The sequence below is a fragment of the Carcharhinus amblyrhynchos genome, chromosome 2 (genome assembly GCF_965287045.1).
Source record: "Carcharhinus amblyrhynchos chromosome 2, sCarAmb.v2.hapA, whole genome shotgun sequence".
Lineage (NCBI taxonomy): Eukaryota > Metazoa > Chordata > Chondrichthyes > Carcharhiniformes > Carcharhinidae > Carcharhinus > Carcharhinus amblyrhynchos.
In genome coordinates, this window is record NC_137325.1 from 81,479,745 (window position 1) to 81,505,968 (window position 26,224).

The 26,224-nt window shown below is 41.6% G+C and overlaps 1 protein-coding gene across 1 annotated transcript in view; it reads right to left on the reverse strand.

Moving 5' to 3' along the window:
- The window catches only part of hepacam2 (HEPACAM family member 2), a 105,518-nt gene that overhangs the window by 75,093 nt on the left and 4,201 nt on the right, over nucleotides 1–26,224 (reverse strand). The window contains exons 2-3 of the mRNA XM_080216815.1: nucleotides 17,700–18,050; nucleotides 8,168–8,452 (exon numbers count right to left, since the gene is read on the reverse strand). Coding sequence (XP_080072941.1) covers nucleotides 8,168–8,452; nucleotides 17,700–18,050 — 636 coding nt within the window. The remainder of the gene's footprint in view (nucleotides 1–8,167; nucleotides 8,453–17,699; nucleotides 18,051–26,224) is intronic.

Sequence of the window (26,224 nt, forward strand, 5' to 3'; positions counted from 1 at the left end):
AGGCGAATTAGATTCAATGTTCCAGTTGAGGCCAAATCAGGGGTTTAAATAGGTTTAACATAACAGGTTTAACATGGTTACGTGCATTGACAGGAAAAGGCACCAGAGTGTGGCGACTAGGGGAATTTCATAGTAACTTCATTGCAGTGTTAATAGAAGCCTTACTTGTGATTAACAAACAAACTTCAAACTTTTCCTTGCTTTTGTATTCTATGCCCTTATTGATAAAGCCCAGGACACCATATACTTTATTATCTGTTCTTTCCACCTGCCCTGCTACTTTCAATGGCTTATACAGGTATATACCTAGATCCTGCTGCTCTTAATCTCCTTTTAGAACTGTATCCTTTTTTTATCGTTTCTCCCCATTTTCCCAGCCAAAATCAATCACTTCATATTTCTCTACATTAAATTGCATCTGGCACTTTCCACCCATTCCATCAACCATTTGACTATCCTCCTCATATACTGTTCACTGTACTTACAAGTTTTGTATCTTCAACAAATTTTGAATTTGTGCTCTGTACAGATATCATAAGCAAATATCAAGAAGGTGTTTGGGTCCTAACCCCAAACACTGGGGAGCTCCACTATAAAATTTCTTCCCAGCTAAACCTGCCACTGATGGCCTGGGAAATCTTAGGGACAGCACAGTAGCACAGATTTTAGCACTGCTGTTTCACAGTGCCAAGGAACCTAGGTTCAATTCTCAGCTTGGGTCATTTTCTGTATGAAATTTGCACGTTTTCCCCTGTCTGTGGGTTTCCTCTGGTGCTCCAGTTTCTTCCCATACTCCAAAGATGTGCGGGTTAAATCAATTCACCTTGCTAAATTCACCCTTAGTGTCAGGGGGACCAGCAGGGTAAATATGTAGGATTACGGAGATAGGGCCTGATGGGATTGTTGTCAGTGCAGGCTTGATGGGCTGAATGGCCTCCATCTGCACTGATTTTATGATGAAACTTCTGTCCCATATATCTTGATACAGCACTAAGAGGCAAAGGGAGCTAGATCTTTGGGTCTAGAAGTAACAGAGCAGATGTCAGAAAAGGAGACGTTTCTGGAGAAATTTTGGAATATATTTATAGGAATGAGAATAAAACTGAGTGAGGACAAACCACTGTAAGATGCCACAACATAAGAAGAGGAAGAAGCCACTGCTAAAAAAGTTCCAGCTAAGATCAACTAGGTACCACTAGAACCAAGTGATTGGTCAGTGGAGAAGGGTAGTTCAGTCGATTTGGTTGAGAGCAATGATTTAACACATTGTAGTCACAATCGCAGGGAATGCCATTCATGATTTTGTTCAGGGATTTCTCTGGTCCAGTGGGAGGAATTGAAACCCTATTGACAAAAGAGATTTAGGTAGATCTTGTAGGAAACAACAACATGTTCACAGCCGTATCAATTAAAAGAAAGTGTTGACTTTATCCATCATCATCCACAACCTCAGGATGTCCCAAGGAACTTTACAGTCAACAAAATACTTTTGAAATGTCATTACTGTTGAAAGACAGGAAACAAATCAGCCAAACTACATATAGCATAAAAACAAATGTCATTAATTTGTTTTGGTGATATTTGTTGAGGTATAATTGGTCGAGGCCACCGGGGAGAACATCACTTCCCTTCACGGAGAGAAAAAGTGGATGGAAATAGGATGACAGCTGGTGAGGCCTGAGGGGCAATTGATTGGCTTTTTGATGGCATGCTTAAATAAAAGATGTTCTTGCCTAAGGAGAAGGAGCCACTTACAAGGTTAGCTGCTATGGGGACCAAGAATGAATTTTGGGAAGTCAAGAGTTTAGTGGGAATAGGGTTGAAGAAACAAAGGGATTTTTTTTAACTGAAGGGAACGGTTGATGTTTTGGCTACACAGAATTCTTTAGGCAATGGCAAAACACATCTGTTCAGATGCTAGAAGAAGTATATTTGCATATGTGTGCTTGCTATCCATTTAGCATATTAATCTTACTACAGTGAGTCATATTTTTCACCTAATGGAGTACGTGCATGGAGGAGGTAGGCATGAAGCAATATACAACAAAACAAAAGAAAAAAACTCATCAGCCCCCTTCAAAATGTTAACTCCTGTCTCCCATTAGATATTACATTTATTCATGATTGCTACTTTTTAAAACATTCAAACTGATTGCAACTTTGAAATACATGTACGTACGTATTAACTTCATTTGTAAGGTATCATATTTGAATAACTTCTGCTTCAAGTGAGATTGTTTCTCCATCAGAGACCTGCCCACTTTAAAATTTGAATGAGCTTACAAAGGACATGGGGTGTTAGCAGAGAAACTAGAGAGGCAAGGTGCATGGTTGGGTATTAAGGAGACCAGGAGATGGTTTAGCATAGTTGCAAACATAGAAGAAGAAGTTGAATGATAGCCCATATCTTGAAGAGATCCTTAAACTCCTCAAAAGTGCTGTTTGAGATGAAGGTGAAGAAATTTAAGGAAATAGTTGGTAATTCAGGAAAGGAATAGATAGAAATTACAACAAAAATAGACAGGCTGTTTAAAAACTGAGGGTAAAAGTTTCTATAGGTATGGAGAGAGAAAAGGATTGATAAAAACATATGTAGGCTCCTTACTGTCAGAAATAGAAGAATTCATAACAGGGAATAAAGAAATGGTCGAGGCATTAAATTCGTATTTTGCTTCAGTCTTCACAAAGGAAGACATGGATAATGTACGAGAAATTCTGAGAAAAACAAGTTTTATTGAGGAGCTGAAGGAATCAGCAAACTTCTTTGGACTCTGGATTAGTTCCTACAGATCTGGGTGTAGATAATGTAAGCCCACTGTTCAAAAAGGGAGATAGAAAGAAAACAGAGAACTATAGACTATTGGAGATTTTAATTTCCCAAATATCGATTGGCATCTCCCTAGGGTAAGGGGTTTTGATGGGGAGTTTGTTGGGTGTGTTCAGAAGCGTTTCCTGACACAATATGTGGATAAGCCTACAAGAGGAGAGGCTGTACTTCATTTGGTATTGGGAAATGAACCTGGACAGGTATCAGATCTCTCAGTGGGAGAGCATTTTGGGGATAGTTATCATAACTCTATCTCTTTTACATTAGCATTGGAGAGAGATAGGATCAGACAAGCTAGGAAAGTGTTTACTTGGAGTAAGGGGAATTATGAGGCTATCAGGCAGGAAATTAGAGGCATAAATTGGAAAGAGGTTTTCTCAGGGAAATGTACAGAAGAAATGTGGCAAATTTTCAAGGAATATTCGTCTGGAGTTCTGCACAGCAACTTTCCAATGTGACAGGGAAGTTATGGTAGGTTACAGAAACCGTGGTGCACGAAAGCTGTAATGAATTTAATTAAAAAGAAAAGAAAAGCTTTCAAAAGGTTCAGGGAGGTAGGTAATGTTAGAAATCTAGAAGAGTATACGGCTAGTAGGGAGGAACTTAAAAAGGAAATTAGGAGAGCCAGAAGGAGTCATGAGAAGGCCTTGGCAGGCAAGATTAAGGAAAACCCCAAGGCGTTCTACAAGTATGTGAAGAGCAAGAGGATAAGATGTAAAGGAATAGGACCTATCAAGTGTGACAGTGGGACAGTTTGTATAGAACCGGTAGAAATAGCAGAGGTGCTCAATGAATACTTTACTTCAGTATTCACAGTGGAAAAAGATCTTGGTGGCTGTAGTGCAGACTTGCAGGTAGGCTGAAAAGCTTGAGTGTGTAGACATTAAGAAAGAGGATGTGTTGGAGCTTTTGAACAGCATCAAGTTAGATAAGTCGCTGGGACTGGATGGGATGTACCCCAGGCTATTGTGGGAGGTGAGGGAGGAGATTGCTGAGCCTCTGGCAATGATCTTTGCATCATCAATGGAGACGGGAGAGGTTCCAGAGGATTGGAGGATTGCAGATGTGGTTCCTTTATTCAAGAAAGGGAGAAGTGATAGCCTAGGAAATTATAGACCAGTGAGTCTAACCTCAGTTGTTGGTAAGTTGATGGAGAAAATCCTGAGAGGTAGGATTTATGAACATTTGGAGAGGTATGGTATGATCAAGAATAGTCAGCATGACTTTGTCAAAGGCAGATCATGCCTTACAAGCCTGATTGAATTTTTTGAGAATGTGTCTAAACACATTGATGAAGGAAGACCACTAGATGTGGTTTATATGGACTTCAGCAAGGCTTTTGATAAGGTGCCGCATGCAAGGATTATTGAGAAAGTGAGGGGGCATGGGATCCAAGGGGACATTGCTTTGTGGATTCAGAACTGGCTTGCCCACAGAAGGCAAAAGGTGGTTGTAAATGGGTCTTTCTCTGCATGAAGGTCGGTCACCAGTAGAGTGCCCCAGGGATCTGTTCTGGGACCCTTGTTCTTTGTGATTTTTATAAATGACTTGGATGAGCAAGTGGAGAGATGGGTTGGTAAGTTTGTTGATGACGCAATGGTTGGAGGTGTTGTGGCTAGTGTGGAGGGATGTCAGAAGTTGCAACGAGACATTGATAGGATGCAAGACTGAATGGAGAAGTGGCAGATGGACTTCAACCCAGATAAGTGTGTGGTGATTCATTTTGGCAGGTCAAATAGTAAGATAGAGGTTATAGGTAAGCCGAATAGGTAGGGACATGTTCAGCGCAACTTGTGGGCCGAAGGGCGTGTTTGTGCTGTAGTTTTTCTATGTTTCTATGTTTCTAAACCAGTGAGCCTAACATCAGTACTGAGCAAGAGTCCATTATCAAGGATTTCATAACTCAGCATTTGGAAGGCAGTAGTATAATCAAACAAAGTCAACATGGATTTAAAGAAGGGAAATCATGCTTGACGAATCTATTGGAATTCTTTGAGGATGTAACTAGTAGAATTGACCAAGGAGAACCAGTGAACGTGGTATGTTTAGACTTTCAGAAGATTTTCGACAAGGCCTCACATAGCAGGCTACTGTGTAAAGTTAAAACACATGGGATTGCAGATAATGTCTTGAGATGGATAGAAAGCTGGTTAGCAGATAGGAAGCAAAGTGATGGCATAAAATGGGTCTTTTTCTGATTGGCAGTCAGTGACTAGTGGGGTTCTGCAGGCATCTGTGCTCAGATCCCAACTGTTCACATTGTATGTTAATGATTTGGACGAGGGGACTGAAGGTATTATCTCCAAATTTGCAGAGGATACAAAGCTAGGTGGGAAGGTGAGCTGTGAGGAGGATGCAGAGACATTTCAACATAATTTGAACAGGTTGAGTGTATGGGCATATGTATGGCAGATTAATATGAGGTTATCCACTTTGGTAACAATAATAGAAAGACAGATTATTATTTGAATGGGTGCAAATTGAGAGACATGGATACTCAGCAAGACTTTGGTGTCCTTGTGCATCAGTCACTGAAAGTAAGCATGCAGATACAACAGGCAGTAAAGAAGGCAAATAGTACGTTGGCCTTCATAGCAAGATGATTTGAGTATAGGGATAGGAATGTTTTGCTGCAATTGTATAGAACGTTGGTGAGGCCAAATCTGGAGTATTGTGTGCAGTTTTGGTGTCCTTATTTGAGGAAGGATGTGGTTGCTATAGGGGGAGTATAGCGAAGGTTTACCAGGCTGTCATACTAGAAGAGAATAAGTTGGTTAGGATTATATTTCTTGGGGATATCATAGAAACTTAGAAAATTCTAATAGGGTTAGACGGGGTAGATTCAGAAAGAATGTTATCAATGGTGGAGCAATACAGAACTAGGGGTCATAGTTTGAGGATAAGGAGTAACCTTTTTAGACTAAGAAATAAGGGGATCAGGGTTTGTGGGAAAAAGGCAGGAGAATAGGGATGAGAAAAATATCAGCCATGATTGAATGGTGGAGCAAACTTGAAGGGCTGAATGGCCTAATTCTGCTTCTATGTCTTATGGTCTAACTGAGATGTGGAGAATTTGTTCTTCTGGAGGTTGTTGAATGTGTGGAATTCATTACCACAGTATGCAGTTGAGGTCAAAACACTATATGATTTCAAGAAAAAATTAGATAAGCTCTAGGAGCTAAAGGGGTCAAAATACATAAGGGGAAGGGGGGATCAGGATATTGAATTTGATGATCAGCCATGACGATAATGAATGGCGGAGCAGGCTCTAAAGGCCGGATGGCCTGCTCCTGCTTCTAGTTTCTATTTTATATGATCCACTCTTTTGCATGATCCCCTCGTATAGTCACCCTGCTCGAGCCCCTGCTCAAGCCCAATTCCCATGACACTGCCCCTGGCACACTGGTGGTACCTGACTGGCACTGCTGGGTATCTGGTGAGCCTTGCCTGTGTGCCAGATGGGCCCTACAATGTTGGCACTGCCCAATGGACACAGCTAACCATGCCCCTGACCACCTGGGAGTTTCAATGGCCTCTGAGACTTCCAGTGTTACCATAGTGCTAGGTCTCTATTAGTGGAGACCAGCAGCAATTCTCGCCGTTATTGCACCATGCCTGAAGACTGGAGAATTCCATGCACTGGGATTTGAATGGGCTATGTGTACTTAAATTATAATTTAAATATTTAAACATAATTATCAGCCTTGCACCTTTTCGGGGTGCGATGGATTTGCGCCATTAGAAAGGGGTCGAGTGACTCACAAACCTTGGCACCAGATGCAATGCCCACGCGCTATTCTTCAGGATTGCCACGATCTGCACCAGGCACAGAGAGGTCAGAAAACCACCCGCAGAGTATCTTGTCCATTATCTTGTGATAATGTTTCTACTTGAGATATGGTATATGTTCCAATTCAACTTCGAGTTCCATTTGTACTCCTGCTAATGGCTGAGTATTAAGTTGGTGTGTGTGCCAATGTATCAGGTCACTAATCATGCCAGAGGACTGAGATCTGCTCATGCCAGGATATTTTGTGCCTCTTTATGGCGAGATGTAACCTTTCTAATAGTGTCTGGATATTATGGACGGAGTTTTACCAGCTCGCCCTGTCCACCAATGGATCACGTCCAATTTCTTGGCTGTCTCAATTTTATGAGAACCGGATTTCCAGTGAGATCAACCTCTTGCCAAAATGGGTGAAAGGCTGAATAAATTATTCAAATTCATTCTAATTTCCATTTGTTTAGGGACCCCGGTGCTCAGTTGTCCAGGCTCACACTTTTATGGCTTCATCAGGAAAAGTTCTGTCTGGCGAGGAAAACAGCTGCTCCATAAGATTGGAGAACACCATGTTAGCATCAGCGGTGAAACCAGAGGGCATTGAGGCTCCCAGGGAGGCTGGGAGGTGGTGCCAGCCTGGCAGTGCCACCCTGGCACCTTAGTACTGCTAGCCTGGCACCTGGGCAATGCCCACCAGGTACACCAGGTACTGAGCAGTGTGGGAGAGGGCCTATGGGGGCCTATAGGGACAGGGTTTATAGGGGTAAGACATGAATAGGGCGGGGCATGAAGGGGGCAGGGCATGAAAGAACAGCCCAATCAGGGGGATAAGAGGGTGTCTGCTGCCACTGTGCAATGAGATTGGATCAGGGGGGACCTGCTGCCACTCTACAACAGGATCAGATCAGCGGAGAGGGGGAGTGGGGCCCGTTGCCACTCTGCAACAGGATCAGCTGGGGGGGGAGGTGATCAGTCTGGGTGATGGGGGGATAACAGGGGCTATCTGTGTAGGGCTCGCGATCGGGGCCAGGGAGCTGGTTGAGGCTGTCTGCAGCAGCAGTGGCCTGACAGTTGTCTCTCTATGTGTCAGACTCCTGCTTTTACAACTGTGCATGTGCAGCATCAGAGGTCTGCACATGCACAGCAGCTTCTTCTAAGGCTAGCTGGCAAATTAAGCCAGCTGGCCTTAGCTTGCAGTAGTTAGAAACAGTCTACACCATTTTTTCAATGACTAAGTGCATAATATTAGGTGTGAAAACTCGCCCAAAAAACAGATCAGGAACTTTCCCACTTTCATGCTCGCTGAACACAGCATTATTCTTGTAAAATTCTGCCTTATATTCCATTTGCTGTCAAGGATCAGTGTTGTTGTTGTGAATCCTGCTCATTCTCATGGCAGGGTACATTATTAGTGGTTGTGGTTAGTACTTGTACTGCCATCCTGGGCTCCCATTTCTTTCAACATTATAATAGTCTCAATAAATGTCAGCACCTAAAGTAATCAACATTACCTAACATAATGAACTGTTCTCAATATCAATGTTAAACATATGACTCACAGTAAATGTTCGGTGCAATTGGTTCACTTTCATGCATACTGATTGGGTTCCTTGCCACACATGTGTAATTGCTAAGGTCATCTTTTAAAACAGGAGAGATGAACAGCATCTTGTTGTCTGAGGAGAAGGTGTGACGAGAGCTTGGCTTTAAGGGCTTTCCATCTTTTAGCCACTGATAGATCACTTTTGTGCCTTTATTCACAGAACAAGTGAGTGTTGCATTGTCTACGTACTCCACTGCTCCCCAAGCTGGATCACTGCGCACCACTGGTTTAGAAACAGGAACTGCAAAGCAAAAGGATTTTCCACCGTGTCACTAAGTGTCAGCACTGATGGGCTTAATAATAAAATAAAGCTAAATGCGGACTTTGCATATTACTCATCTATCTTTAATGCAGTTTTGGAATCAACTGTGCAGTAGATTTTACAGATTAGTGCTCCAAATGCAGCACTCTGTCTGACTGAAAAGCAATTTGGGTGTGACAGTCTATATGGCTTGTATTTCATTAAAATGAATCACAAAAATAAAAATGACCACATTTAAAAATATCTATAACAGAGTAGTTCAATCAGACTGCCACATGTAAATTACCTTCAGTAACTGACATCATAATGCTCTATTCTTGAGTTGACAGATATAAGATTCCAGTCAGGCTCCAGGCAAACACAGTGTAGATATGACAGGACTTCTTTCTGTTAGCATTCACTCTTTTTAAATCATATTTCGACACTCAACAATGCTATTACTAAACACTTCACATTTATACCAGCACTTGAGAAGCATTAAAGGACCATTGTTATAGATTGTGTAATGATTGGCTGCTTTTGTTATTATTAGTGCAGCCTCATTTTAAACTAGGGATTGGAAAAGGAGAGAGAGGAAATGAACTTCTACCATCTTCTCGCAATTTTCACAAAATTAGGAATTATACCAAAAAAATTTCTGTTCTTTAACATGTTGTTCAAAAACCTTTATCTTAGCCCAGTATGAGTGAGCAATGTTGGGGGAGAAAATCAGGAAGATGAGCAAAACTCCACAATAGCTAACACACCTTACATTACCATGGCTGAACACTGGCCATTTGCTTTACATTGATGATATTTTATGACTATCTTAGCCTGCATGGATTTTTTTAAATTGCAAATTTCATTTCTAAGCAGATATCTATCTCAATCTTTTTGAAGCAGTTAATCAACATTGCAAACTGTTTTCTTTCTGACCAAGGTCTCATGGAGGAACGGTAGCAGAATGCCTACTCTACTGGAGGGCAGGGCTAACACTTCTGGGCCATAAGTTTCCAAGTTCCATGATAGCTGAAAAATTTAAATTCAAATAAAAGAAATTTTAAATGAAAAGCTCAAAAATTGCAATCATGAAACTATCAGGTTGTCCCAAAGTCCCATCTGGTTCATTCATGTCCTTCAGGGGAAAGGAAATCAGCCATCCTTGCCCTATCTGTTCTATAAGTGATTCCAGGCTCAAAGAAAAGCGGTTAACTCTTAACTGCCATGTTTTTAACCAAGCTGACACTGAGACCCTCATATCCCATGAGTTTAATTTTTGCTACACAATCTTTGATGTGGTACTGTATCAAATGCTTTCCTAAAATCCATATAGACAGCACCCACCACATTCACTTCATCAACCTTCTCCATTACTTCATCAAAAAATTCAATGAGATCAGTTAAATCTTATTTGCCTTTTACAAATCCAAATTGATTTTCCTTAATTAACTAAAACCTCTGCAAGAGCCTTCTAATTTTTTTTATAGAACATAGAACATAGAACATTACAGCGCAGAACAGGCCCTTCGGCCCACGATGTTGCGCCGACCAGCTTTTTAAAAAAAACAACACTAACCCACTAATCTAAACCAATCCCATTTCGTCCATAAACCTACCCACAGATCTCTTAAACGCCCCCAAACTAGGCGCATTTACAACTGCAGCTGGCAGGGCATTCCAGTCCCTCACCACCCTCTGGGTAAAGAACCTACCCCTGACATCAGTCCTATAACTACCCCCCCTTAATTTAAAGTCGTGCCCCCTCGTGCTAGCTTTCTCCATCCTAGGAAAAAGGCTATCACTATCCACCCTGTCTAAACCTCTAATCATCTTATATGTTTCAATAAGGTCCCCTCTTAGCCGCCTTCTTTCCAGCGAAAACAACCCCAAATCTCTCAGTCTCTCCTCATAGGATCTCCCCTCCATACCAGGCAACATCCTGGTAAACCTCCTCTGCACCCTCTCCAAAGCCTCTACATCCTTCCTGTAATGTGGGGACCAGAACTGCACACAATACTCCAAGTGCGGCCGCACCAGAGTTGTGTACAGTTGCATCATGACGCTGCGACTCCTAAATTCAATCCCCCTACCAATAAACGCCAAGACACCGTATGCCTTCTTAACAACCTTATCTACTTGATTCCCAACTTTCAGGGATCTATGTACACATACACCTAGATCCCTCTGCTCCTCCACACTATTCAAAGTCCTCCCGTTAGCCCTATACTCAACACATCTGTTATTCCTACCGAAATGAATTACCTCACACTTCTCCACATTAAACTCCATCCGCCACCTCGCGGCCCAGCTCTGCAACCTTTCTAAGTCACCCTGCAAACTATGACACCCTTCCTCACAATCTACCACACCTCCGACTTTGGTGTCATCAGCAAACTTACTAATCCACCCAACTATACCCTCATCCAGATCATTAATAAAAATTACAAACAGCAGTGGCCCCAAAACAGATCCCTGAGGCACACCACTCGTAACCGAACTCCATGATGAATATTTACCATCAACCACCACCCTCTGTCTCCTATCTGCTAGCCAACTCCTGATCCAATTACCTAGATTACCCCCAATCCCATACATCTGCATTTTCTGCAGAAGCCTACCATGGTGAACCTTATCAAACGCCTTACTAAAATCCATATACACCACGTCAACTGCCTTACCCCTATCCACCTCTTTGGTCACTTTCTCAAAGAACTCGATAAGGTTAGTAAGGCACGACCTACCCGCTACAAAACCATGCTGACTGTCTCTAATCAATTCATTACTCTCCAAATAACTATAAATCCTGTCTCTAATAATCCTTTCCAAAACCTTACCTACCACAGAAGTAAGACTCACCGGTCTGTAATTCCCAGGGAAGTCTCTGCTCCCCTTCTTAAACAATGGGACAACATTTGCTGTCCTCCAATCTTCCGGTACTATACCAGAGACCAACGATGACCTGAAGATCAGAGCCAGAGGCTCCGCAATCACCTCTCTTGCCTCCCAGAGAATCCTAGGGTAAATCCCATCCGGACCAGGGGACTTATCTATTTTCAAACCCTCTAGAATATCCAGCACATCCCCTGTATCAATTGCAATACTATCTATTTTACACCCCTGCACCCCAGTGTCCTCCTCAGCTACATTCATGTCCCCTTGTGTGAACACCGAAGAGAAATATTGGTTCAACGCCTCTCCAATCTCCTCTGGTTCCACACACAACTTCCCTCTACTGTCTGTAACTGGCCCTAATCTTGCCCTAACCAACCTTCTGTTCTTGACATACCTGTAAAACGCCTTTGGGTTCTCCTTAATCCTATCAGCCAAAGTCATCTCATGTCCTCTTTTAGCTCTTTTATTGTGGAAATGAATAAGTTAATAATGTCTCTAAAACATTATCCAGCACCAATACTAAACTGATCAGGAATATCCTTACTCCTTTTCTTAGGAAAAGGTGTCACATTTGCCACTTTCCAATTCTCTGGCATCTCCCCACACCTAGGGATGATTGAAAGATTATGGAAAGCCCTTCTGTTGTCTACATTCTCATCTTCTTTAGCAACCTTGAATGTGAGCTGTTTGGATAAAATGATCTATTCACTTCCAGTAAATCCTGTCTACAAATTTTCACCCCACGCTTTACATCTATCATCTCCGCTTCCTTTGAAATTTTGTCAGCTTCATCTTCCTGAGGAAGCCCCTGTCCTCAAAAAGCAGGTCCAATCCAATCAACTGCTACATCAGTCTACTGTCAATCATCAGCCTCATAATGCAAAGTGTCATCAACAGTGATATCAAGCGGCACTTACACACCAATAACCTGCTCAGTTTGGGATCCAAAAGGACCACTCAGCTCCTGACCTCATTACAGTCCTGATCTAAACATGGAGAAAAGAGCTGAATTTCAAAGGCGAAGTGAGAGTGGCTGCTCTTGAGATCAAGGTGACATTTGACCAAATGTGGCTTCATGGAGTCCTACAGAAATTGAGATCACTGTGAATTAGGAAGATTCTCCACTGATTGGAGTCATACCTAGTACAAAACAAGCTGGTTATGGTAGTTAGAGGCCAATCACCTCAATCCCAGACCATCACTGCCGCTGTTTTTCAAAGCAATGTCCTAGACCCAACCACCTTCAGCTGTTTCCTTCATCATATGGTCAGAAGTGGGAATGTTTGTTGGTGATTGCAAATGTTCACTTCCATTTGCAACTACTCAGATAATGAAGTAGTTTATGCCCACATGTAGTAAGACCTGGATAATTTTCAGGCTTTGCTGATAGTTGTGGCTAGTGCACTCATGCCATGCAAATACAAGGCAGTGACCATCTCCATCAAGATAGAGTCTAACCACCTCCTTTGACATTTAATAGCATTACCATTGTTGTAACTCCCACCATTTAACATCCTCATGGTTACCATTGACCAGAAACTTAACTGGACCAGCCACATAAATCACTTTAGCTGCAAAAACAGATCAGAGATTGGCGATTGACTCAATTTCTAATTCTGCAATGTCTTTCCACTATTAAAGTAGAAGGTCAATAGTGATGGAATACTCTCCACTTTCTGGATAAGTACAGTTCAAACAACATTCCTGGAGCTCAACACCATGAGGAAAATCAGCCTACTTGACCTACAACCCAACCACATCAAATATTCACTCCTTCCACCACCAACACACTATGGCTGCAGTCTGCAGGTACACTGTATATCCAAGATGCATAGCAGCTACTTGCCAAACCTTCTTTGGCAGCACCACTCAGTCCCTGACCTATAACACATTGTAGGACATGTGTGTCAGTGTACTGAAATACTACCACCTCCAAGTTCCCCTCCAATTGTATCCTGACATGGAAATCTATAATGATTCATCATTGCTGGATGAAAATCCTGGAACTCCATACTTAACAGCACTATAGGACTACTCCATCACATGGACTGTAGTGGTTTAAAAAGGCAACTCACTACTACCTTCTCAAGGGTAATTAATGATAGGCAATTGCCAGCAATGCCCTCACCTCCTGAATGATTAAAACCAAAAAAATCCATCAGTTTCAAACATCCACCTAGTTGATTATCTTTTTAAATACATTGTTGGGGGGCAAGGCAAGCTCTTCCGGCTGCTAGACACATCTTCAGCCGCGTGTGATTTAGTGCAAGCCAGACTGGCATCAAAACAAATTCACACGCTGACTGATGCCATGGTTTGCCTAAAGAACTCCTACTGTGCGCACCTCACACCCTCACCTACATGGTGTCTGACACGACTCACTGCAGAAATGTGCATGCACACCACAGATGTTATTTTAGATCTCTAAGGGCTCTCAGTCCATTGAAAGAACAGGCACTTACAATTTTAGTTTTGCGCCATAGGTGTGTGAGTATTGGGATGGATGAGGCAGAGAAAAAGAGAGAAACAGAAAAGGAAGAAATGAGTAAGGAAACAATCACCCAGATTTTGCAAATCTAGCGAACATAGGATTCAGTTGGCAGACCTATCAAATTTGAATATTTTATCAGTCCATGAAAAGATTGTCTGGACAACTTGGTTTTTAGAACACATGGCTAAAGAGTGATAATGTTCCTGTAGCAGTGTCTTGGTGACTTACAGGTGCTGGTGATAGAAAGGTGGACTAAATATTTACAATGATAGAGCAGCAAAACACTGCCCCTTTTAGTGCTGCACATCCTGCTGCAACATTGGAGGGTTGCTCCTTCACTTAAAGCACTTGTGAATGCTTCTTGTAAAAGTCTCACCAACCAAGCCAATGCAGTCACCTTGGTTGCATGTGCCTGTCTTCAACTGAGAATATTGGAGAGTGAATGTGAATATGCAGCTCCTATTTCTATACATTTCCTGTGAGGCTGCTGAGTATGGAACAAACCTAATTTGGAACTGCTGCAACATCTGGGAGATAAAAGTTAAAGCTTTGTACACAATTATTATCCTTTTGCAACCACTAAGTTACTGAGTAAAGTTGGATGGCTCGCATTTCCTACGGGTGGATATAGCAACTTTAGAATAGTAAACAAATAGGTCATAATTTTCAGCTTCGCTGCTGGGGCTGTTGTCTAAGGTAATCTGCTGGAATTATGCACCCAATTTTGTCTGCAAAATGGAAAAAGCTGAGACAGATCCTTACTAACATACCTTAGGGTGTTTACTGGGATCTACACGCACAAACACCTGAGAGCTGTTGACTCTGGCTAGATGTCCCCTAGCATTTGATCATGAATTCCTGTTCCGATGTTAAATCAATCAGAACCTCAAAGGAATGCCCACTTTCACGAGTTTGTGAGCTGGATTCAGCATTAAATTGAATTATTGAGGGGAAGATTTAAAAAATATATTATGGATTACCTAGGGAAATCAAATAATGCCCAAATAAAATATTTGAAATACACAACAAGAAACATATTTATGTGAGTAAACCAGGAGCCAGGATTCTTGACGCACCCATTTACATGGATAAAGTGTGAGCCAAGAGCAAAGTCTCATTGTGACATTTAGTAGATGAATTGAATAACTATGTTATTTTGATGAGGCCTATAGTGTTGCTTTGTTTTGTCCTCTCAAATTAAGCACATAAAGTCCAGGCCAAGTTTTATGATGAATGGACATGCAACATAACAGTCAGTCAGTGGGACATTGTCTTGTGAAATTAGACCTTGTGAATGAAAAGAACAATTTGAGAGAAACTAATTGTTAATGAGCAGAGGTTGTAAGCGGTTGCTATTGTAGGGCAACAAAAAAACAGAAAAATGCTGGAAAATCTCTGCAGGTCTGACAGCACCTGTGAGTAGAGAATAGAGCCAACGTTTGAGTCTGGATGATCCTTCGTCAGAGCAGCTCTGATGAAGGGTCAACTGGACTCAAAACATTGGCTCTATTCTCTCTCCAGAGATGCTGTCAAACCTGCTGAGATTTTCCAGCACTTTTCTGTTTTTGTTTCAGATTCCAGCATCCACAGTATTTTGCCTTTATGCTACTGTAGTGCACTTGTCTGGATTGTTTATTACAATTCAAAGCGTTTATAGTGGATTTATTCTGACATGATTCATCTGAATCATTCTATGTCTATTGTAATTGGGGAAACCATATTTGTTCTGTGTTCTAAATTTGTGCAGTGTGAGTATCTTCAGTAATATTACGAGGAAATTACGAGGAAAGATTGAATGAACTTGGGCTGTTTTCCCTTGAGAGACGTCGGCTGAGGGGGGATCTAATAGAGGTTTATAAGATTATGAAGGGGATAGATAGAGTAAATGGTGGTAAGCTTTTTCCGCTATTAGAAATGGATAGAACGAGGGGTCACGGGCTTAGGGTGAGGGGGGCTAGGTATAAGACAAATATTAGAGGGCAGTTTTTCACGCAAAGGGTAGTGGGGGTGTGGAATGCACTGCCGAGTAAGGTGGTGGAAGCAGGCACGCTAGGGTTGTTTAAGAGTCACTTAGACAGCCATATGAGCGGGCTACATATAGGGGGATATAGTAGGCCTTACTAAACATTGTAGGCTTGGGAATACGTTTTGCCTCAGGGATGTTAGTCTTTGCCTGTTTAATAATGAATTTTTTTGTCTCCACAGGCATTTAAGTCCAGCAAGGGGCATGCATGCGGCAGGTTGTAGTGGGCTGCTCTTGGACGTTGCTTCGGGAGTTGCCTATTGCTTCATGTCGTTAGTGTGCTTAAACTGGACATCTCGAGGGCAACATGACAGCTCAGAGACTATCTCTGTTGCTGTGCAGACACATGGATTTGGGCCTGTGTCTGTGGGAGTTTGCACGTTCTCCCCGTGGTTGCGTGGGTTTCCTCCGGGTGCTCCGGTTTCCTCCCACATCCCCCAAAGATGTGCTTTTAGGCTGATTGATTGGGTACTAAATTGTCCCTAAATTGGACCTCCCTGATCCTCGCACGTTAGGTGTAGACTAAAATCATGAATAGGTCACTGAGACAGTGGGACGGTGGCGCGGGCTCGTTGGGCCGAAGGGCCTGTTTCCCGTGCTGTGTTGTTCTTTGTTTGTTCTTTGTTCTAATATTTGCAGACAGCAAAAGAACTAAATGAAAGAATTAACCTTGAGACATTCATAGGTAGCTGCACCTATAGTGAGCATTATTCTATGGAATTTTTTTTTAATATACATTCATGGGACATGGGTGTCACTGGCTGACCAGTATTTATTGCCCATCCTTTGTTGTCCAAGGGAGTTGAGAGTCAACCACATTGTTGTGACTCTGGAATCACATATAGGCCAGACCCAGTAAGGACGGCAGTTTTTCTCCCCTAAAGGACATTAATGAACCAGATGGGTTTTTCTGACAATCAACAATGGTTTCATGATCATCAATAGATTAATAATTCCAGATTTTTTTACTGAATTCAAATTCTTCTGCCGTGACGAGATTTAAACCCAGATCCGCAGAACATTCGTTGAGTTTCTGGATTAATAGTCGAGCAATAATACCACTAGACCATTGCCTCCCCTCTTATCAAACGTGCAAAAATATTCCAGCTGCATCAATTTGAACTTGAATCTCACTCTGAAGTAAGTTACTCTGAGACCTGTCACATATTAAGAACATACTTTGGGAGATCTTAAACTTACCTGTAAAATCAGCAGTCTATCTACTGAGAATTAGTGCTGGAGGTGTAGCTCCTTCTTAGGAAAGATAATGTGAATGAAGAAGTTCCAAGACAAAAAAAATCCACTAAGTTACTTCAGGGCGGCATGGTAGCACAGTGGTTAGCATTGCTGCTTCACAGCTCCAAGGGCCTGGGTTCAATTCCCAGCTTGGGTCACTGTCTGTGTGGAGTTTGCACATTCTCCTCATGTCTGCGTGGATTTCCTCTGCGTGCTTCAGTTTCCCCCCACAGTCCAAAGATGTGCGGGTTAGGTTGATTGGCCATGCTAAATTGACCTTAGTGTCCTGAGATGCACAGATGAGAGGGATAGTGGGTAAATGTGTAGGGATATGGGGGTAGGACCTGGGAGGGATTGTGGTCGGTGCAGACTCGATGGGCTGAATGGCCTCTTTCTGCACTGTAAGTTTCTATTCTATAAATAACTCTGCATGGACAGACTGATGGAATTATGTGGTGCTTAGAGGCCAGTTGTATTAAATTGTTGCTGGATGGATGGAAAGTCACAGAAAGCATTTGCTCACCTTCCTGATCTGCACTGCCTGTGGGCAATACTCTGCACTAATAAATGAATGCCACATAAAGAAAGTTTGAAAACTGACTCACCGTTGACACTTACTGTCAGTTGTCGACTAGCTGATACCACCTTCACTCCAGAGACAGTCACTTTTATCGTATATTCACCATCATCTCGTAATTCCACTGGGTTTATCAACAGTGACGCACTGGGAGGGGACAAGAAAAACCTGTGTCCATGTTCCATGTCAGGAGTCAACGTATTGTTTATAGCAGTCACCAGAAGCATGGAGCCTGAAGATTGGCTTTGGAAAGTCCAGGTTATCTGAATGTTCTGATCTTTAGTTCCAGTGGTGTAGTTTGCAGGGAGCAACAGGGGTTGTCCGACAGTGCCCAGGATCAATTTGTTTGGCACTGTAACTGTAACAGTTCCACAAGAGCCTAAAGAGAAAGTGAAAAGACTGAAAATCCATATGAATCCTCAATACAAGGGAATCATCTTATAGAAACTGAAAAAATGTATTCTTAGACACTCAGTTAATTTGATTTCAAAGCTATGTTTTACTCTTATATTTTACCAGACAGTAAAGCAGTGAGAGGTTCAGATGCAACTCAATGCAAGTGAGAAACATAAATGCTTCAGCATTCCAAAACTTTGGGTTGTAATCAGTTAATTTTCTTGGCCTCTTCTGCTTCTGGATCTGTTTGTTGTGAGGTTTCACTGGCGGAATCTGCACCAAAAGTGTTTCTTGGGGTCCAAATTCCATCATTATTCTTCATGTTAATATATATCTGAAGAGCCTGGCTGTCTACCCACTTTGAATATGAGAAACGTACAGTTAAAATAAAATTGGAGCTAAGGTGTTTCGTATGTTGCAAATAGACAAAAACTGTGATGGAAATTCAGTTCCTTATCCAGATGGACTGACGAATTGATTGCTTTGGTTCTCAGGAAAGTAATATCATTGATCAATTTTGAAATAACTGCAGTTGGCAAATGAAAAGAGCAATGCCATCATTTCACTTGTTGGAAAGTAATTTAAAAAAAAATCACTTACATTTTTCTGCTGGACCTCAGCAGTGTGATAGAAAATTGATCTATTTGTCTTATGAAGAAAGGTTGAGGGAGCTGGGGTTTTTCTCGTTAGAATGGAGGAGGATGAGAGGCGACTTAATAGAGGTATATAAGATGATGAGGGGGATTGATAGAGTGAATGTGCAGAGACTATGTCCTCAGGTGGATGTAGCTGTTACTAGGGGGCATAACTATAAGGTTCATGATGGGAGATATGGGAGGGATGTCCGAGGTAGATTCTTAACTCAGAGAGTGGTTGGGGTGTGGAATGCACTGCCTGCTGTGATAGTGGAGTTGGACACTTTAGGAACTTTCAAGCGGTTATTGGATAGGCACATGGAACATACCAGAATGATAGGGAGTGGGATAGCTTGATCTTAGGTTCGGATATAGCTCGGCACAACATCACAGATTGAAGGGCCTGTACTATGCTGTACTGCTCTATATTTTCTATATGTTTCTAGGGAATATTGTGCACAGAAAATGCAAGGATCTGCGATCTCTATTTTCGTTTTGCAATTTTATCCTCTCAACACCGTTCCCCCTCCCTCCCTTTGAACAATGTGACTAACAATGGCCAATGAGAAGACAGACACTAACAACTCTACAGAGCTCACTCGATTGACCAGCTTTTATGTACCATCCTATACAGCTTATATGTATGTGGCTGCCCTGACAGGTGAGGCCTGACCTCCTCCAGCGTCCACAAACAAGCACTTTTCCAACAGGAATGACTGGATAATGATCAGGCGAAGCAATCTTAGTGCCAATTAAACCAACTGGCTGTTACTTTGAAGTTGTCATTTCCATTTATGTTTTGGTTGGATTTCTTTCCATGATCCAAATACAGACATTTAAATGAATAGAAGCAAAGCTCGCCATTTTATTCTTCGGCAACACAAGAAGGACTTTTCCGTCAAATATTTCAGAAGTCATAATGCACTGCATTATTTCCTTGTTGTGCCATCTGAAAGCAGCAACAAAAATGCAAATGTGTTCATCCTTTAATTTCTAGCTTCAGTTACTAAGGGAAAGACTTTCTGAAAAGGACTAAATACAGTACCATGCACAATAACTCCCATTCTTTTCTCCCAACCATGCAAATCTTGCAGAAATTAAACAAATTAAACTAATATGTAAATGCATGCGCGTTTTCCTACACAATGACATCAGACTTATAGTCTGTCATACTTTTAACCTTTCACCTCTTTCATCAACAGGTTATAAGGAAAGCTTTGGACTTATTCAAATTAGACACATAAAAAAGCTGCATATGTGAATAACTTATTGCATCTGCTTGGAAGCACAGCTTCAGCTTTCAGGAACATAGGAACATAAGAGGAGACTGTTTCTTGAGTGTATTTTTGAGTGCATTTCTTGCCAATTTTTCCCTTCCATCTCCCCTGAAGATATTGACTTTGTGCTGAGTTAACACTAGTCCTAGATGCTGTCTAGTACTTCTTCGAACTCCATGTATTAATCTTGATACATGGCCTGAGTTTCCATACCTGACTTGGGAAAAAATGAGTTAAAAAAAATCTCATTGATAAAACTCCATTCTTCACATTTGACTTGCTTTAACTACTTAATCACATAAAAGACAAGCATTAGAATTCATAACCACATTTCAAAGACTTTATAAGCACTTGGTGTGTCAATCAAACTGTGAGCGGACAGACATTCCACTGTGATGATAGGTTGTGCAATCCATCATTCAGCACAAACTCTTCAATGATCTCCCTCAGTCTTATATCAACAAAAAAAAACACTGATTTTTAAAAACTGCAGGTTTTATCAAAAATTAAGATTCAGGAGATTTAAATGTCTTGACAGTTTGATAGGTCCCTTACTTGCTTTGTATTTCCCTTAAGCTTTACATTTCCATTAAATCTATCTACTTTTTTATTCACATTCATGTCTACTTTCAATAATCCTAAGGGTTAATTGACCTTTTTCAAATAGTTCCTGACCTTCCAAAAGTGCAACTTGCCTCTCTCAAAAGATGTCACTTGACTTATCCGAACGTCCACCCTACTTCTCCAAAGGGATACCCTACCATGCCAAAGAACTCTGGCAGCTTTTGAAAGGTCCAAAGCCCACAAGTTTTGTTTTTTTATTTGCTTCTGATTTGATTTATTATTGACACCTGTATTGGGATACAGTGAAAAGTATTGTTTTGGACGCCTCACTGGTAAAACTTGGATCTGGCTGAAGGCAGCTATACTTTAACATGCACAGCTACATCCACTGATGTGCAAAACTACAACCCACATCCACCCCACACCTCACTTACCCTGGCAAAAATGGTGGGTGCCAAAATCAAGGGCAACACTTCTGGATCCAGGGCCTCAACACTATTTTGCATAAGCCAGAGATCATCTATATTATGGCAAAAAATCTGGGCCTGCCAGTGTTAACATGGCACTGGACTGCAAATGACATGATAACCAAATTTGATTCGATCCTTCCAAGATATCCACATGCACCCACAAGAGGGTGGGATCTCAAAGTAGCAGCAGTCTCAATTCCTACAATTCATTTCCTCACCATTCCATGCTTGTGCCAATAGATTGCCTCTAACCCCAAGTGCTTCCATGATCCAATATTTAAACATGAAAAAAATCTTCCTAAGGCAGTACCATGACCCAGTAAAATAGGTCAGGATCAGAATTGCAGCATTATCATTCAGAGCTCTTCTCAATGTCAAGATGTGTTGGAAATCTACAAAAGCAAAGGATTCTGGTTATGGAGTTGAGGTTAATCATCTTAGTTCTAGGATATCACTGCAGGGGTTTCTCAGGGTAGTGTCCTAGGTCCAATCATCTGCACCTGCTTTGTCAATGGCATTCCCTCCAACATAAGGTCAGAAGTAGCGATGTTCTTCAATGATTTTGTACTTTCAGTACCATCTGCTACTCTTGGGATACTGAAGCTATCCATTCCAATGAGTAGCAAAATCTGAACAACCTGCGGATTTGGGCTGATAAATAGCGTATCACTTTCATGCCACGTTAGTGCCATCACCAACAAGAAGCTAACTATGTTCCTTTTATATTCCACAACATTACCATCAGCATGTACCAAATATAGAATGCACTGCAACAAGCAGCCAAGACTCCTTCATTACTGCCTTCTAACCATTGACCTCAACCACCTAGAACAACGTTTATCAAACTTTTTTCTAATTTAAGAGGCATCTGAATGGGTACAGGAAGAGTAAGGGCAAAAGGCTTTTTTTTATTTAGTTAGGGCATCATGATCAGCACGGGCTTGGAGGCTGAAGGATCTGCTCCTGTGCTCTACTTTTCTTTGTTCTTGGCTCACAGGATGAGGGAGCAACATGCATATCAGGTGCAGAGTTCAGCCATTTCCGTCGTGCAGTCTTTGCCTTTGGGAGATCGGAAAATCCCACCACGTACATGTAAGTCATTGTGAAGGGCAATAGCAACAAAATGTTTGTTTTACTTAGTGCTGGATACTCCTGGGAGCTGCCACTCCAGAATGATGACAACCTCATGGACTTGCTGTGTGTTTTTAACATATTGTCACAGGTCAGGTGCAGCAGTACAGTCTCCTCATTTGGAGTCAGTTGTAAATTAATAACTGACTCTTGTCAGTCTATCAACAGTTCCCTTACTGACTCTGTTTTGTTCTATGTGCCAAAACAGTGTGAAGAACATATAGTGGTTTTGGGTTTTTATTCGCAGTTCCCAGACTTTCAATGACTTTTGGAAAGCATCTATTTGTTGCCAGTGCCAAAAACAATCATCATTTTTTCCTCGCAATTTTAGGTTCAGTTCATTCAAAATTGAAAAGATGTCTGCAAGGTAAGACAGAGTTAGCATCAAAATTTCATCATCAAACGAATCAGTCAGCGGGGCGATTTCTCAAGGAGGAAAGCTTGGATTTCATACCGCAGTTTGTAAACTCAGTCAAGTATCCAACACCTAGACAGCCAATGTACCTCTGTGTGGAATAATACATGTGAGTGCTCGGCCCCCAGTTTGGAACAGAGGCTTGCAAAACCTGATATTGAATTTGCTGCATTTAATGAAATTCAGGTCTTTCACAGCTCCTTTCAACATCAGTTCAAGACTGGATGGAATTCCTTTCGATGCCAATACCTCACGTTAAATAAAGCTATGATTCCAGACAATGTCCTCACCAGCTGCTTCCTTAATCCAGTCATGTTGGCTGTTCCATCACTTGTGATTCCTCTGCAATTAACCCAGTCAAGCCCGCACTTTCTAATCACTTAACTGTTCAATGCTTCAAAGATCAGTGCACCAGTCATGTTGATTGATAATGTCAAGCAGCATAGCCCCTCCTCAAAAAAATGAATTATGTTCAACATGTCAAATGTAAACTAACAAGGTTGCACAATCTGTAACATTGTACTTTCAGCTGTTAGATTGAGAACTCCTGTGTTAACTTTAAATGAGAAATAAGCCGTACCTCTGAATTCTCAGCAATATCACTAATTCAGTGAGCCACTATTAACACCAAGTTGGATACATTTCAGCTTTTCAGCTGACCTCTCATCTAGGACGATGTGAGCCATGTCTAATCTGTAGGGAGAATTAATCTCTCTGCAACAGTGTGGGTCATTTTATCTTTAGCTATGTGGTAAGCCACCATGAAGAGACTAATTGTGCTTTGAGATTCAATGTTAAATTTCTGCTAAGAACTCGAGCTGATGATTTCAATTCTTGTTGCATCCTTTGAAAAAATCCAAAGGTTTCTTCTCCAGATTGCCATGCTTAGTCTTCAGATGTCTTCACAGTTTCAAGAGTTTTAAACTCTCGTGCCAGTATTTCCCCACATATGAAACACATGGGTTTTGCATTCTGATTTGCGTTGGTGCTATTAACAAAACCATACCTCAAGAAATTATCTTATACTGTTTGCTTTTAGTTTATTCTTTGTAGGCTGTTGACTGAAGGCCCTGGCACTCTGTACAGGGCTAACAGTAACACTGCTCTGCCCTGGCGTACACTCTCTGGAGCAGCTCTCTCTTCTGCAAATTCCAATGTGACATCCTGGCCAGTAGATACACTGCTTATTTGTGTCTCTGGCTGTCTCCTTCTTGTCACAAAACAATCAATGCCACAGTCCTCTTGTCTTGCTCGCAAATGAAAGAAGCCCACCTCCAAGTGAATTTGTGCCAAAAGCACATACATTGAGGGCACTGGGTACCAAGTGTACATGCAGGGCCTGCTGACCTGCTCACTGCTGCCTCTTATTGTTTGAGGCTAATATTAACTATGTTTATTCCTATTCTCACTGCACATAAGTTGGTTTCTTCAGCCAGAGGATGTAACAAAATCTTTTCTACTTCTCCTGCTTGAAACGCGTAACCAATAGTCTCAGTGCTTCATTCTATTCATCTCCTGTATGGCTCACAAACATAATTTCCAAGGAAGTAAAAAATTGAGGCAGTGGGGTTTGGCCACATTTAGAGTTGTGCGCAATTATTGGTACCTAAGTCAGGTGATCTTTATGAAACATCATGACACTTTTTACACCCGCCCTTGATCCTCCTGCAGATCACAGCCCCCACTTTGAAAAAGCCTGACCTGGAAGAACAACTGTAGAATACACATGGGAACACAAGCACCAAAAAAATACCCTTCAGATCATCAACTAACTCTACTTGGAAATATGGCCTGTATTTTCATCCTCAAAGTGGATGGGGAAGTTGTGAAAAAAACCTGGTTTGACCCACCCACCTCAGAAGAAAATGCCTTCATTGCAGGGGGCTGAATGTGGGGGCAGCCGACCCAGGAAAAAGTATGGAGGAAGCCTCAGGGGCTGCCAGTGGGGGTGGGCTGTTTAAAAGGCCCGCCTGGTGCCATGAGGCTTTGTCAGTTTCACAATATGTGTGGTTATAAGTTAAGTGATTTCAAGGATCTGTGGTTTGTAGTTTTTGAAACTTCAAAGGACCTGGAACATTGACACTTTTATTAGCTTATTCCAGACTTTCTTTCCATTGGAAAAAGTTTTCAATGGATTATGTTTTTTTTCAAAGCTTATACACTATGGTTTCATTAGTTCTAGAAACTGCAGCAAGGGTCAACGGGCATGGATGTGCCTATGTTTGGCATTGGGACACAAAAGGACATGGGAAGTGGGTAGAAAGACAGAGTTTGACATAAGAGAGCACAAGGAGACAAAGCGGGTGGGTGAAAAGGCAGAGCTATACCTAAGGAGGATGAGAGGACAGTGAGGACAAGTGGAAGGGCAGAGATTTGTATAAGGGACTTTAGGCAATGGGTTGCAGCATAATTTGACATGGGGGCATAAGAGGTCCTTTTGAACTTACCTTTTAAAAGGCCCCCTTACTGTAAGGCTCCATGAACCATGATTCTCTAAAAATCTTCCTAGTGTCATGAATATTGTGGAGGAATAGAACTTGCTTATTTGCTCAATGAAGCTAGCCAGGTCAGGAGCGCCAGATGCAAGTTTCTGACAGGAACCAGTTTGCATTCTTTAAAAGCACTCCTGAAAACTCAATAGCCCAGAAATACAGTGCAGAATGCTAGAATTGAGATCCGTCCACTGCTTTTTAAAGAGTTCCCAAGTCAAACTAATTTGATACATATATTCCTATCCCTTCACCATTTCAGGGAAAAGTCTTGGTACTGGTCATCCCCACCCACCCTCCTGCCCCACAACAATAACAGTACCACGGGTATGGTTACACCCCATGGATTGCAGCAGATCAAAAAGTCTGTTCACAGCTGCCTTCTGAAGGGTATTTTGGGATTATAAATGCTACTATTCCCAGGGATGCCCACATCCCATGAATTAATAAAAATAACAGACAGGTTGCTCCGAAGTCATTGTGCATGTAAGTTTTGACCATTTCTTGGCAACATGGGACATCAGGACACAACCCGACAAAGTCATCCCATTCCATTTTCCTTTCCCCTCTTTGTAGGGAAGTGATTTCTTTCCCAGCATGACCCTGGCAACTGAGATGGGAACTCCCAAAGTGGAAGATGTTACTTTATGACACTATCTTGTGATTCTGAGTGTTGATAGAGTATTGAAATATACTGGAGCATCATAATTCAAAGACTGATGTCTACTATAATAAGAACAAGAAGTTGCTTTTATATTGTGCACTTAAAATAGAAAGACTTCCCAAAACACTTGACAAAAGTAGATTCAGGTAAAAACAGATGCCTAGCTGAAGTACATATTAGTACAAAGATGTACATATTAAAAACTCAATGAATGCGATGGGTTTTGAAGAGGAAAGGATCATGGAAGTGAAGAATTTTGCAATGGAGCAGTTGAGCATGGCGGTGAAGAGATAGAGCTGAGAGTTGCCAGCATTTAGAACATTCAATGGTGTGGCAATGTAATGGTTGCTGTATTCTATTTATTATGGAAAGCTTCTTCCAGGATACACTAATCCATATTAAAAGCATGCCAAGGAGGTTTCTCTGTTTGGTTCAATATTTTTCCCTCAATGTTCCATTGACTAAATTCAAACATAATAGATATCAGTCAGTATACATTTCAAAGTTGATCT